This window comes from Epinephelus lanceolatus, chromosome 12 (genome assembly GCF_041903045.1).
Source record: "Epinephelus lanceolatus isolate andai-2023 chromosome 12, ASM4190304v1, whole genome shotgun sequence".
In the NCBI taxonomy this organism is placed as follows: domain Eukaryota; kingdom Metazoa; phylum Chordata; class Actinopteri; order Perciformes; family Serranidae; genus Epinephelus; species Epinephelus lanceolatus.
This window is the reverse complement of record NC_135745.1, coordinates 45,525,001-45,538,489: the sequence shown is the minus strand read 5'-3', so window position 1 is coordinate 45,538,489 and position 13,489 is coordinate 45,525,001. Positions and strand designations below refer to the sequence as shown.

Below are 13,489 nucleotides of genomic sequence, written 5' to 3'. Positions count from 1 at the left end.
CTGGTTTCCATGTAGCAGGTACTGGTATCCTTGTAGTAGGTACTGGTGTCCTTGTAGCAGGTGCTGGTTTCCTTGTAGTAGGTGCTGGTTTCCTTGCAGCAGGTCCTGGTTTCCTTAAAACAGGTATTGGTTTCCTTGAAGCAGGTACTGGTGTCCTAGTAGAAGGTCGTAGTTTCTTTGTAACAGGTCCTGTCTTCATTGTAGTAGTTCATAGTTTCCTTGTAGCAGGTCCTGGTTTACTTGTAGCAGGTCCTGGTTTCCTTGTAGCAGATACTGGTTTTCTTGTAGAAGGTACTGGTATTTTTGTAGCAGGTCCTGGTTTCTTTGTAGTAGGTCGTAGTTTCCTTGTAGCAGGTACTGGTATCCTTGTAGTTGATACTGGTGTCTTTGTAGCAGGTGCTGGTTTCCTTAAAACAGGTATTGGTTTCCTTGAAGCAGGTCGTAGTTTCCTTGCAGCAGGTCCTGTCTTCCTTGTAGCAAATCATAGTTTCCTTGTAGCAGGTCCTGTTTTCCATAAAACAGGTCCTGGTTTCCTTGTAGCAGGAACTGGTGTCCTTGTAGCAGGTTGTGGTTTTTTTGTAGCAGGTCATGGTTTTCTTGTAGCAGGTCGTGGTTTCTTTGTAGCAGGTCCTGTTTTCCTTAAAACAGGTACTGGTTTCCTTGTAGCAGGAACTGGTGTCCTTGTAGCAGGTCCTTGTAGCAGATACTGGTTTCTTTGTACCTTGTAGCAGGTCGTGGTTTCCTTGTAGCAGGTCGTGTTTTCTTTGTAGCAGGTCCTGTTTAAAATTGATTGATTGATTGATTGATTGTAGCAGGTACTGGTTTCCATGTAGCAGGTCTTGTTTTCCTTAAAACAGGTACTGGTTTCCTTGTAGCAGTAACTGGTGTCCTTGTAGCAGGTCCTGGTTTCTTTGTAGCAGATACTGGCTTTCTTGTACCTTGTAGCAGGTCGTGGTTTCCTTGTAGCAGGTCGTGGTTTCTTTGTAGAAGGTCCTGTTTTCCTTAAAACAGGTACTGGTTTCCTTGTAGCAGGAACTGGTTTCTTTGTCGCAGGTCCTGGTTTCCTTGAAACGGGTACTGGTTTCCTTGTACCTTGTAGCAGGTCGTGGTTTCCTTGTAGCAGGTACTGGTTTCCTTGCAGCAGGTCCTGGTTTCCTTTAAACTGGTCCTGGTTTCCTTGTAGATGGTCCTGGTTTCTTTGTAGCAGGTCCTGGTTTCCCTGTAGCAGGTACTGGTTTCCTTTAAACAGGTACTGGTTTCCTTGTAGCAGGAACTGATGTCCTTGTAGCAGATCGTGGTTTCCTTGTACTTTGTAGCAGGTCGTGGTTTCCTTGTACCTTGTAGCAGGTCGTGGTTTCCTTGTAGCAGCTCCTGGTTTCCTTGTATCAGGTACTGGTTTCCTTGAAACTGGTCCTGGTTTCCTTGTAGATGGTCCTGGTTTCTTTGTAGTAGGTCCTAGTTTCCTTGTAGCAGGTATGGGTTTCCTTGAAACAGGTACTGGTTTCCTTGTTGATGGTCCTGATTTCTTTGTAGCAGGTACGGGTTTCCTTGAAACAGGTACTGGTTTCCTTGTTGATGGTCCTGATTTCTTTGTAACAGATACTGGTTTCCTTGTACCTTGTAGCAGGTACGGGTTTCCCTGTAGCAGGTACTAGTTTCCTTGTAGCAGGGCCTGGTTTCCTTGTAGCAGGTACTGGTTTCCTTGAAACTGGTCCAGGGTTTCCTTGTAGATGGTCCTGGTTTCTTTGTAGCAGGTTCTAGTTTCCTTGTAGCAGTTACGGGTTTCCTTGAAACAGGTGCTGGTTTCCTTGTTGATGGTCCTGATTTCTTTGTAGCAGGTCCTAGTTTCCTTGTAGCAGGTACGGGTTTCCTTGAAACAGGTGCTGGTTTCCTTGTTGATGGTCCTGATTTCTTTGTAGCAGGTCCTAGTTTCCTTGTAGCAGGTACGGGTTTCCTTGAAACAGGTACTGGTTTCCTTGTTGATGGTCCTGATTTCTTTGTGGAGGGTCCTAGTTTCCTTGTAGCATGTCCTGGTTTTCCTTGAAACAGGTACTGGTTTCCTTGTTGATGGTCCTGATTTCTTTGTAGCAGGTCCTGATTTCCATTTCTTTGAAACATGTTCTGGTTTCTTTGTAGCACATCCTGGTTTCCCTGTAGCAGGTGCTGGTTTCCTTACAGCAGGTACTGGTTTCTTTGTAGCAGGTACTGGTTTCCTTGTAGCAGGTACTGGTTTACTTGTAGCAGGTACTGGTTTCCTTTTTAGCAGGTACTGGTACATGTAGCAGGTTCTAGTTTTCTTGTAGCAGATCCTGTCTTCCTTGTAGCAGGTACTGGTTTCCTTTTAGTAGGTACTGGTTTCCTTGTAGCAGGTTGTGGTTTCCTTATAGCAGGTTCTAGGTTTTTTTTGTAGCAGATCCTGTCTTCCTTGTAGCAGGTATTGGTTTCCTTTTAGTAGGTACTGGTTTCCTTGTAGGAGGTCGTGGTTTCCTTTTAGCAGGTACTGGTTTCCTTGTAGCAGGTCATGGTTTCCTTATCGCAGGTTTTGGTTTTCTTGTAGCAGATCCTGTCTTCTTTGTAGCAGGTACTGGTTTCCATGTAGCAGGTACTGGTTTCCTTGTAACAGGTCCTGATTTGCTTGTCGCAGGTCCAGGACTCATTGTAGGCAGTGACCTGTTTCATTGAAGAACATTCCGAAGTTTGTCTCTGTTGTTGGTTCCTTCGTCCGGAACTTGAACAGACCTTAGTCCACCTTTGAGAACACGTGCAGCTTTGGATTGTCTTCTTCTCTGATCACTACATTAGCCCACGATCTGCTCCAGTGGCAGCCCCAGCGGAGTGTCTTCTTCTGTAGAACAGCTATCAGAACGCTGGGTCTGAAGTTTAGATTCACATCACTGATGCCTGGAAACACCAAAAACGTTCTGCCCTCAGGTTCAGTCAGAGTTTTCAGGACAACGTTCAGTCTGTCCTGTTTAATCAGACGCAGTTTCTCGTCATGACGACAAAATGAAACAGGAAGTAGAAAAGTTTAATCTTCTGAGCATCCCCACCCCCTTCCTCCAGACTCTGGATTTTGAAACCAAGTCGAGCTTCACACTGCGAGTTGAGGCATGCAATCGTTACGTGGACACTCGTTTCCTGACCATGAGTCCATTCAGCGACGTGGTGACGGTTCGTCTGCTGGTGGAGAACCTGGACGAGCCTCCAGTCTTCTCCTCCTCCGTCAGTCGGATGATGATCTCTGAGGCAGCTCCAGTGGGAACTGATGTGGGATCAGTTTCAGCTCACGATCCCGATGCCAAGAGCAGTCCCATCAGGTATGACACATCAACACTGTCACAGACACAGAATCAATGGGAGCGCTGAGGTTTAATGTTTGAAACTGTCCGCAGGTACTCGATAGACTGGAAGTCAGACGTGGAGCATTACTTTGATGTTGACAGCAGTTCAGGTGTGATCACAACAGCCCGACCTCTGGACAGAGAGGTCATCGCTCTACACAACATCACCATCCTCGCCATGGAGAGCCGTGAGTCACGTTTAAGGCGTAAGCGGGTTGGGGTTAAGGGGTCAGGGTCAGGGGTTTTGGGGGGGGTTATGTCAGCTCTAACCCTGCTGAAAATCCAGGAACTCTGTCCACTAGAACCAAAAACATCTGTGAGACATCAGTGTTGCACCCTGAGACACCCTGCCCCCAAACTACAAGGCGTCACGGTCATGGCTTCCCCTGTTCCCAGTCTTTATGCTAAGCTAAGCTAACATGCTGCTGACTGTCCAGATGTGGGGACGGGATCAATGTGAACATGGAGAGGATTTTCCTGAATGATGAACCCTTAACTTCCTCTTTGTTATTTCCTGAATGTGTGGAGTCTTTTATTTTGAAGAGGTGTACCTGACAGGTGTGTTACTGTGTGTCAGTGGATCCGTCTCAGGTGGGGAAAGCTGTGGTTCTAGTCTCTGTGACGGACGTTAACGACAATGCTCCAAGCTTCGCCGTTGAGTACGAAACCTTCGTCTGTGAGAACAGCCGACCTGGACAGGTAAATCTGAAAACCTGGTGCCATCTGCTCCACCACTGACATCAGATTAAAACTCTTTTCTGTCAGTTAATTTTTATTTTTTTTAAATCAGCAGAAATTCAAACACGAAGATTCGGATCACAAATGTTTTTATAGAACAACATATGAGTACGAGTACGAGTATGAACATATGAAATATGAGTTTTTAAAACTGGATGTTTGAGCCGACTCATCACTGAAAAGAAAAACTGACTTTAACAAACAGTGAATTCATCTGTAAATAAATCAGACGGACGGACACATTTGTGAAGCAAAGTTTTCATTGATCCAAAAACACCTGCTGAAAATCAAACGATCCATTTCCTCTAAATTAGAACATCATATGTTTGATTATAATCAGACATACAGTCGTCAGCGCTGCGTTCACTGACACTGATGTTTATGAATGTTCACTTTAACTATGTTGTCCCACTCGGACGGAAAAGGTCCTTTTCAGTCATTTTTTAGTTGTATTTTTTAATAGCTTTGGCTGTGTTCATGCACATAGCATGACATTTGGTCAGAAAACTTAATTTTGGTAATATTTTGAAATTTTAAAGCTGCTCCTAAAATACACACATGGCAACCTTTTAAGACACCATGCCCCCTCAGCCGAAAAAGGTCCCCATTGAAACCCATTAAAATGACATTTTTTGATTCCCCTGCAATTTACATAAAAAACATGATTTTTCTATCTCTGGCAGCCAGGTTGGGAAGAGAGACCCAATAAGAAGAAAAAAACACCAGATTGAGCCATTTTCTACTTTAAGAGCCCCGCTGTCTTTTCAATGCAGTTCCTGGTTTCGCCACTTGAGGCACTATAGGCCCCTGGCCTAAAATGGTGTTGCTGTGCTCATCAATCAATCAATTTTATTTATAAAGCCCAATATCACAAATCACAATTTGCCTCACAGGGCTTTACAGCATACGACATCCCTCTGTCCTTATGACCCTCACAGCTGATCAGGAAAAACTCCCCAAAAAACCCTTTAACGGGGGAAAAAAACGGTAGAAACCTCAGGAAGAGCAACTGAGGAGGGATCCCTCTTCCAGGACGGACAGACGTGCAATAGATGTCGTACAGAACAGATCAACATAATAAATTAACAGTAATCCGTATGACACAATGAGACAGAGAGAGAGAGACAGAGAGAGAGAGAGAGAGACAGAGAGAGAGAGAGACAGAGAGAGACAGAGAGAGAGAGAGAGAGATGCAAGTAATAACAGTAGCTTACAACAACATTATTGAAAGTAATAATATTATAATTATAGTTCTGGCTACTGTGGTACAATATGTTGAAAGTATGTATTAATATCTGGCAGTATACATGTGTGACAATAGTCATATGTGTATAATAACAGTATAAGTATGACTAATGACTAATGATGGCAGCAGCAGCAGGAGGCATCTGGCAGGACCACGGCAGCAGCACAACCACACACGTCACGCTGTCCAGGCACCGCTGTGATATGAGTTAATCTGAGAGACAGTGGAGCACAAAGGCTCCGGAGAAGAAGCCGAGTTAGTGACATCCAGAATGGCCGAGTTAGCAAGATGCAGTAATAGGACGAAGGTGCCCGGTGTATTATAGGGGGGTCCTCCGGCAGTCTAGGCCTAAGTCAGCCTAACTAGGGGCTGGTACAGGGCAAGCCTGAGCCAGCCCTAACTATAAGCTTTATCAAAGAGGAAAATCTAGGAAAAGTCTAGTCTTAAATGTGGACACGGTGTCTGCCTCCCGGACCGTAACAGGAAGATGGTTCCACAGGTATATTCCATAGGTTACAAAAGCATGGATCAATTTTTCTGCATCTTTTCGGGTCAGGATAGGCCTAATTTTCATAATATTACGCAGATGAAAAAATGCAGTCCGTGAGGTTTGTTTTAAATGAGAATTAAAAGACAAATCTTGATCAAATGTTACTCCGAGGTTTCTTACGGTAGTGCTAGAGGCCAAAGCAATGCCATCTAGAGAAACTATGTCATCAGATAAAGAGTCTCTGAGTTGTTTGGGGCCAAGAACAATAACTTCAGTTTTGTCTGAATTTAACATCAGGAAATTGGTGCTCATCCAAGTTTTTATGTCTTTAAGGCAGTTATGGAGTTTGGTTAATTGATTACTTTCTTCTGGCTTCATCAATAAATACAACTGTGTATCATCCGCATAACAATGGAAATTTATAGAGTGATTTCTAATGATGTTACCTAAAGGAAGCATATATAGAGTAAATAGGATTGGTCCGAGCACAGAACCTTGCAGAACTCCAAAACAAACTTTAGTACGTAAGGATGATTCATTATGAACGTCAACAAACTGAAAATGATCAGATAAATAAGATTTAAACCAGCTCAGTACAGAACCTTTTAGGCCAATTAAGTGATCCAGTCTCTGCAGTAGAATTTGATGGTCAATAGTGTCAAACGCCGCACTAAGATCTAATAAAACAAGAACAGAGACGAGTCCTTTGTCTGAAGCAATCAGAAGGTCATTTGTAATTTTAACTAGTGCTGTCTCAGTGCTATGATGCACTCTAAATCCTGACTGAAATTCCTCAAATAAATTATTATCATGGAGAAAATCACACAGCTGGTCTGCGACTACTTTCTCAAGGATCTTTGAAAGAAAGGGAAGATTAGATAGTGGTCTATAGTTGGCTAAAACCTCTGGATCCAGGATGGGCTTTTTTAGGAGAGGTTTAATTACAGCTACCTTAAAAGACTGTGGTACATAGCCTGTTAATAAGGATATATTGATCATATCTAATATATGAGTGTTAACTAAAGGAAAGATCTCCTTAAGTAGCCTAGTTGGGATGGGGTCTAAGAGACACATTGATGATTTAGATGAAGAAATCACTGCTGTCAATTCTTGAAGAGAAATTGGGGAGAAGCAATCTAAATATATATTAGGTCTTACAGCTGTGTTTGAGTTTAGATAGGTACTATCTGAGGACAGGAGGTCATGAATTTTGCCTCTAATAGTTAGAATTTTGTCATTAAAAAAGCTCATAAAATCATTACTGCTAAGGGCTAAAGGAATACAAGGCTCAATAGAGCTTTGACTCTCAGTCAGCCTGGCTACAGTGCTGAAAAGAAACCTGGGGTTATTCTTGTTTTCTTCTATTAATGCTGAGTAATAGTTTGCTCTGGTATTGCGGAGGCCCCTCTTATATGTTTTGAGACTGTCTGTCCAGATTAAACGAGATTCTTCCAGTTTGGTTAATCGCCAATCCCTTTCAAATTTTTGCGATATTTGTTTTAACTTACGGGTTTGAGAGTTATACCAAGGAGCGAACTTTCTTTGCTTTGTTAACTTCTTTTTACGAAGAGCTACAGAGTCGAGTGTTGTTCGCAGCGAGCCTATGGTGCTATCGACAAGATGATCAATTCAGGAGAGGTTAAAGTCGGCATGGGAAACCTCTGTTACTGAAGGACTTGGTATTGAATTTAACGACGGAGGAATCATTTCCTTAAATTTTGCAACAGCACTATCTGATAAACATCTAGTATAGTAACTGTTGCTGAGTGGCGTGTAATCGAGTAAAAAGAAATCAGAAGTAATCAAATAATGATCCGATAGCGAGGGATTCTGTGGAAAGACTGTTAGGTTATCAATTTCAATTCCATACGTCAGAACTAGATCGAGGGTATGGTTAAAACAATGAGTGGGTTCATGTACACCCTGACTGAAGCCAATGGAGTCTAATAATGAGATAAACGCGGTAGCCAGGGAGTCATTATCAATGTCGACATGAATGTTAAAATCGCCTACAATAATAATTTTATCTGATTTCAGAACTAAACTGGATAAAAACTCTGAGAATTCAGATACAAATTCAGAATACGGGCCAGGAGCACGGTACACTATAACAAATAAAAGTGGCTGCGAGGTTTTCCAGGTCGGATGTAAAACACTAAGAACGAGGCTTTCAAATGAATTATAATCTAGTTTAGGTTTAGGGCTGATTAACACACTAGAGTTAAAAATGGCTGCAACTCCCCCTCCTCGGCCGCTGCCTCGAGTAATGTGTTATTATGATGGGGAGGAGTGGACTCATTTAGACGAACATATTCATCTGGACACAGCCAGGTTTCAGTGAGACTGAGTAAATCAATATGATTATCTGATATTAATTTGTTTACTAACACTGCTTTAGACGATAGAGACCTGATATTTAACAGTCCACATTTAATTCTCCTGTTTTGTCTTCCTGTCACAGAAGAGGTTTTAATTTTTATGAGGTTGTTATGCACAACTCCTCTTTCTTTAATTTTAGATTTAAATAATTTAGGTGGTCGGGGGACAGACACCGTTTGTATAAAGCTATGAAAACTATGGCTGGGTAACTGAACTAGAAGCTCAGAGAGGCGCATAGGACTGCGACTCTGAGTCCTGATCTCAACTCTGGGTTGTCAGGGTTTTGAATTACTATTAAAATTTGCCAGGTTCCTAGAAATGAGAGCAGCTCCATCCAAAGTGGGTAAACATTACGTGAACATCATGTAGACATCATGTAGACATTACGTGAACATCATGTAGACATCATGTAAACATTACGTGACCATCATGTAGACATTACGTGAACATCATGTAAACATCATGTAGACATTACGTGAACATCATGTAGACATCATGTAAACATTACGTGACCATCATGTAGACATTACGTGAACATCATGTAAACATCATGTAAACATTACGTGAACATCATGTAGACATCATGTAGGCATTACGTGATTATGATGATGATGGTGATGATGATGATGATAATGATGATGGTGATAATGATGGTGATGATGATGATGATGATGGTGATGGTGATGATGATGGTTATGATGGTCATGATGATGATGATGGTGGTGGTGACGATGATGGTGATGATGATGATGATGATGATGTTGGTGGTGATGATGATGATGGTGATGATGGTGATGATGATGATGGTGATGATGGTGATGATGATGGTGATGGTGGTGATGATGATGATGATGATGGTGGTGGTGATGATGATGATGGTGATGATGATGGTTATGATGATGGTGATGATGGTGATGATGGTTGTTATGATGATGGTGATGATGGTCATGATGATGATGATGATGGTCATGATGATGATGATGATGAACTTGGGACCTGACATGCTGACGTATTGCGGTAAGCGAGTTGTGTCATTTCCGGTGTTTCTGTGACAGCGTCTCTGTACTGCTCTGGTGAATTCTGCTAACCTGCTTTCTCACTTCAGTTGCTTTAACGTCTATTTCAAGTCTTAACCCACAGTGGTTCTGTTTAAGCACTTATAGCTCTCCTCCTTTCTACGACTTTCTCGCTAATCTTTTAGCTGTTGTTTGCACGTTACTAGCCTTGGTAGCTACATTAGCTTTACAGTTAGCGATGGCTTCTCCCTCTGCTCTTTCTTGCTCGGTGTGCCAAATCTTCAGTTATGCCTCTGCCTCCTTTAGCGACAGTGGTAATTGTAATAAGTGTAATAAGCTTATTTGCTGCGTTGGAGGTGAGGCTTAGTGAATTAGAAGCGCGGCTCCACACCATGGAAAACCATTCAGTAGCTGCGGTAGTTAGCCAGCCCCCTGTAGCCGGTGCGGAGCCACATAGCATAGCCTTAGCCTCTGCTAACTGTCCTCCGGCAACTCCCATTCAGCCGGGAGGCTGGGTAACTGTTCGTGAGAGGCGCAGCTCCAAGCCGAAGCCCACGGCTCACCACCAGCCTGTTCACGTTTCCAACCGCTTTTCCCCACTCAGTGACACACCCGCTGAGGATAAAACTCTGGTTATTGGCAGCTCTATTCTGAGAAACGTGAAGTTAGCAACACCAGCGGCCATAGTCAAATGTATCCCTGGGGCCAGAGCGGGCGACATTGAGTCAAATTTAAAACTGCTGGCTAAAGCTAAACGTAGATTCAGTAAGATTGTTATTCACGTCGGCGGCAATGACACCCGGTTACGCCAATCGGAGGTCACTAAAATTAATATTGCCTCGGTGTGTGAATATGCAAAAACGATGTCGGACTCCGTAGTTTTCTCTGGACCCCTCCCGAATCTGACCAGTGATGACATGTTTAGCCGCATGTCATCATTTAACCGCTGGCTGTCCAGGTGGTGTCCAGCAAACGATGTGGGTTTCGTTAATAATTGGCAAACTTTCTGGGGAAAACCTGGTCTTATTAGGAGAGACGGCATTCATCCCACTTTGGATGGAGCTGCTCTCATTTCTAGGAACCTGGCAAACTTTATTAGTAATTTAAATCCCCGACAACCTAGAAATGATATCAGGACTCAGAGTCGCAGTCCTATACGCCTCTCTGAGCTTCTAGTTCAAAATTGCTGGCTAAAGCTAAACGTAGATTCAGTAAGATTGTTATTCACGTCGGCGGCAATGACACCCGGTTACGCCAATTGGAGGTCACTAAAATTAATATTGCCTCGGTGTGTGAATATGCAAAAACGATGTCGGACTCCGTAGTTTTCTCTGGACCCCTCCCAAATCTGACCAGTGATGACATGTTTAGCCGCATGTCATCATTTAATCGCTGGCTGTCCAGGTGGTGTCCAGCAAACGATGTGGGTTTTGTTAATAATTGGCAAACTTTCTGGGGAAAACCTGGTCTTATTAGGAGAGACGGCATTCACCCCACTTTGGATGGAGCTGCTCTCATTTCTAGGAACCTGGCAAATTTTATTAGTAATTTAAATCCCTGACAACCCAGAGTTGAGACCAGGACAGAGAGTTGCAGTCCTAAACGCCTCTCTGAGCTTCTAGTTCAGTTACCGAGCCATAGTTTTCATAGTTTTATACAAACGGTGTCTGTCCCCCGACCACCTAAATTATTTAAATCTAAAATTAAACAAAGAGGAGTTGTGCATAACAACCTCATAAAAATTAAAACCTCTTCTGTGACAGAAAGACAAAACAGGAGAATTAAATGCGGACTGTTAAATATCAGGTCTCTATCGTCTAAAGCAGTGTTAGTAAACGAATTAATATCAGATAATCATATTGATTTACTCAGTCTGACTGAAACCTGGCTGTGTCAAGATGAATATGTCAGTCTCAATGAGTCCACTCCTCCCAGTCATAATAATACCCACATTCCTCGAGGCAGCGGCCGAGGAGGGGGAGTTGCAGCCATTTTTTAACTCGTCTGTTAATCAGCCCTAAACCTAAACTAGATTATAATTCATTTGAAAGCCTCGTTCTTAGTGTTTTACATCCGACCTGGAAAACCTCGCAGCCACTTTTATTTGTTATAGTGTACCGTGCTCCTGGCCCGTATTCTGAATTTGTATCTGAATTCTCAGAGTTTTTATCCAGTTTAGTTCTTAAATCAGATAAAGTTATTATTGTAGGCGATTTTAACATTCATGTCGACGTTGATAATGACTCCCTGGCTACCGCGTTTATCTCATTAATAGACTCCACTGGCTTCAGTCAGGGTGTACATGAACCCACTCACTGTTTTAACCATACCCTCGATCTAGTTCTGACGTATGGAATTGAAATTGATAACCTAAAAGTCTTTCCACAGAATCCCTTGCTATCAGATCATTATCTGATTACTTTTGATTTCTTTTTACTCGATTACACGCCACTCAGCAACAGTTACTATACTAGATGTTTATCAGATAGTGCTGTCACAAAATTTAAGGAAAAGATTACTTCGTCGTTAAATTCAATACCAATACCTTCAGTAACAGAGGTTTCCCGTACTGACTTTGATCATCTTGTCGATAGCACTGTAGGCTCGCTGTGACCAACACTTGACTCTGTAGCTCCTCTTAAAAAGAAGTTAACAAAGCAAAGAAAGTTTGCTCCTTGGTATAACTCTCAAACCCGTAAGTTAAAACAAATATCGCGAAAATTTGAAAGGAACTGGCGATTAACCAAACTGGAAGAATCTCGTTTAATCTGGACAGACAGTCTTAAAACTTATAAGAGGGGCCTCTGCAATGCCAGAGCAAACTATTACTCAGCATTAATAGAAGAAAACAAGAACAACCCCAGGTTTCTTTTCAGCACTGTAGCCAGGCTGACTGAGAGTCAAAGCTCTATTGAGCCTTGTATTCCTTTAGCCCTTAGCAGTAATGATTTTATGAGCTTTTTTCATGACAAAATTCTAACTATTAGAGGCAAAATTCATGACCTCCTGTCCTCAGATAGTACCTATCTAACCTCAAACACAGCTGTAAGACCTAATATATATTTAGATTGCTTCTCCCCAATTTCTCTTCAAGAATTGACCACAGTGATTTCTTCATCTAAATCATCAACGTGTCTCTTAGACCCCATCCCAACTAGGCTGCTTAAGGAGGTCTTTCCTTTAGTTAACACTCATAGATTAGATATGATCAATATATCCTTATTAACAGGCTATGTACCACAGTCTTTTAAGGTAGCTGTAATTAAACCTCTACTAAAAAAGCCCACCCTGGATCCAGAGGTGTTAGCCAACTATAGACCAATATCTAATCTTCCCTTTATGTCAAAGATCCTTGAGAAAGTAGTCGCAGACCAGCTGTGTGATTTTCTCCATGATAATAATTTATTTGAGGAATTTCAGTCAGGATTTAGAGTGCATCATAGCACTGAGACAGCACTAGTTAAAATTACAAATGACCTTCTGATTGCTTCAGACAAAGGACTTGTTTCTGTACTTGTTTTATTAGATCTTAGTGCGGCGTTTGACACAATTGACCATCAAATTCTACTGCAGAGACTGGATCACTTAATTGGCCTAAAAGGTTCTGCACTAAGCTGGTTTAAATATTATTTATCTGATCGTTTTCTGTTTGTTGACGTTCATAATGAATCATCCTTACGTACCAAAGTTTGTTTTGGAGTTCCGCAAGGTTCTGTGCTTGGACCAATCCTATTTACTCTATATATGCTTCCTTTAGGTAACATCATTAGAAATCACTCTATAAATTTCCATTGTTATGCGGATGATACTCAGTTGTATTTATCGATGAAGCCAGAAGAAAGTAATCAATTAACTAAACTCTATAACTGCCTTAAAGACATAAAAACTTGGATGAGCACCAATTTCCTGATGTTAAATTCAGACAAAACTGAAGTTATTGTTCTTGGCCCCAAACAACTCAGAGACTCTTTATCTGATGACATAGTTTCTCTAGATGGCATTGCTCTGGCCTCTAGCACTACCGTAAGAAACCTCGGAGTAATATTTGATCAAGATTTGTCTTTTAATTCTCATTTAAAACAAACCTCACGGACTGCATTTTTTCATCTGCGTAATATTATGAAAATTAGGCCTATCCTGACCCGAAAAGATGCAGAAAAATTGGTCCACGCTTTTGTTACCTCTAGGCTGGATTACTGTAACTCTCTATTATCAGGTAGCTCTAGTAAGTCCTTAAATACTCTCCAGCTAATTCAGAATGCAGCAGCACGTGTACTAA

The 13,489-nt window shown here is 42.0% G+C and overlaps 1 protein-coding gene across 2 annotated transcripts in view; it reads left to right on the top strand.

Moving 5' to 3' along the window:
- LOC117272092 (cadherin-7-like) overlaps positions 1-13,489 on the top strand; it is a 75,323-nt gene that overhangs the window by 38,731 nt on the left and 23,103 nt on the right. For both annotated transcript variants that reach the window (XM_078173484.1, XM_078173485.1), the window contains exons 6-8: positions 3,064-3,317; positions 3,393-3,529; positions 3,919-4,040. In XM_078173484.1, coding sequence (XP_078029610.1) covers positions 3,064-3,317; positions 3,393-3,529; positions 3,919-4,040 — 513 coding nt within the window. The remainder of the gene's footprint in view (positions 1-3,063; positions 3,318-3,392; positions 3,530-3,918; positions 4,041-13,489) is intronic.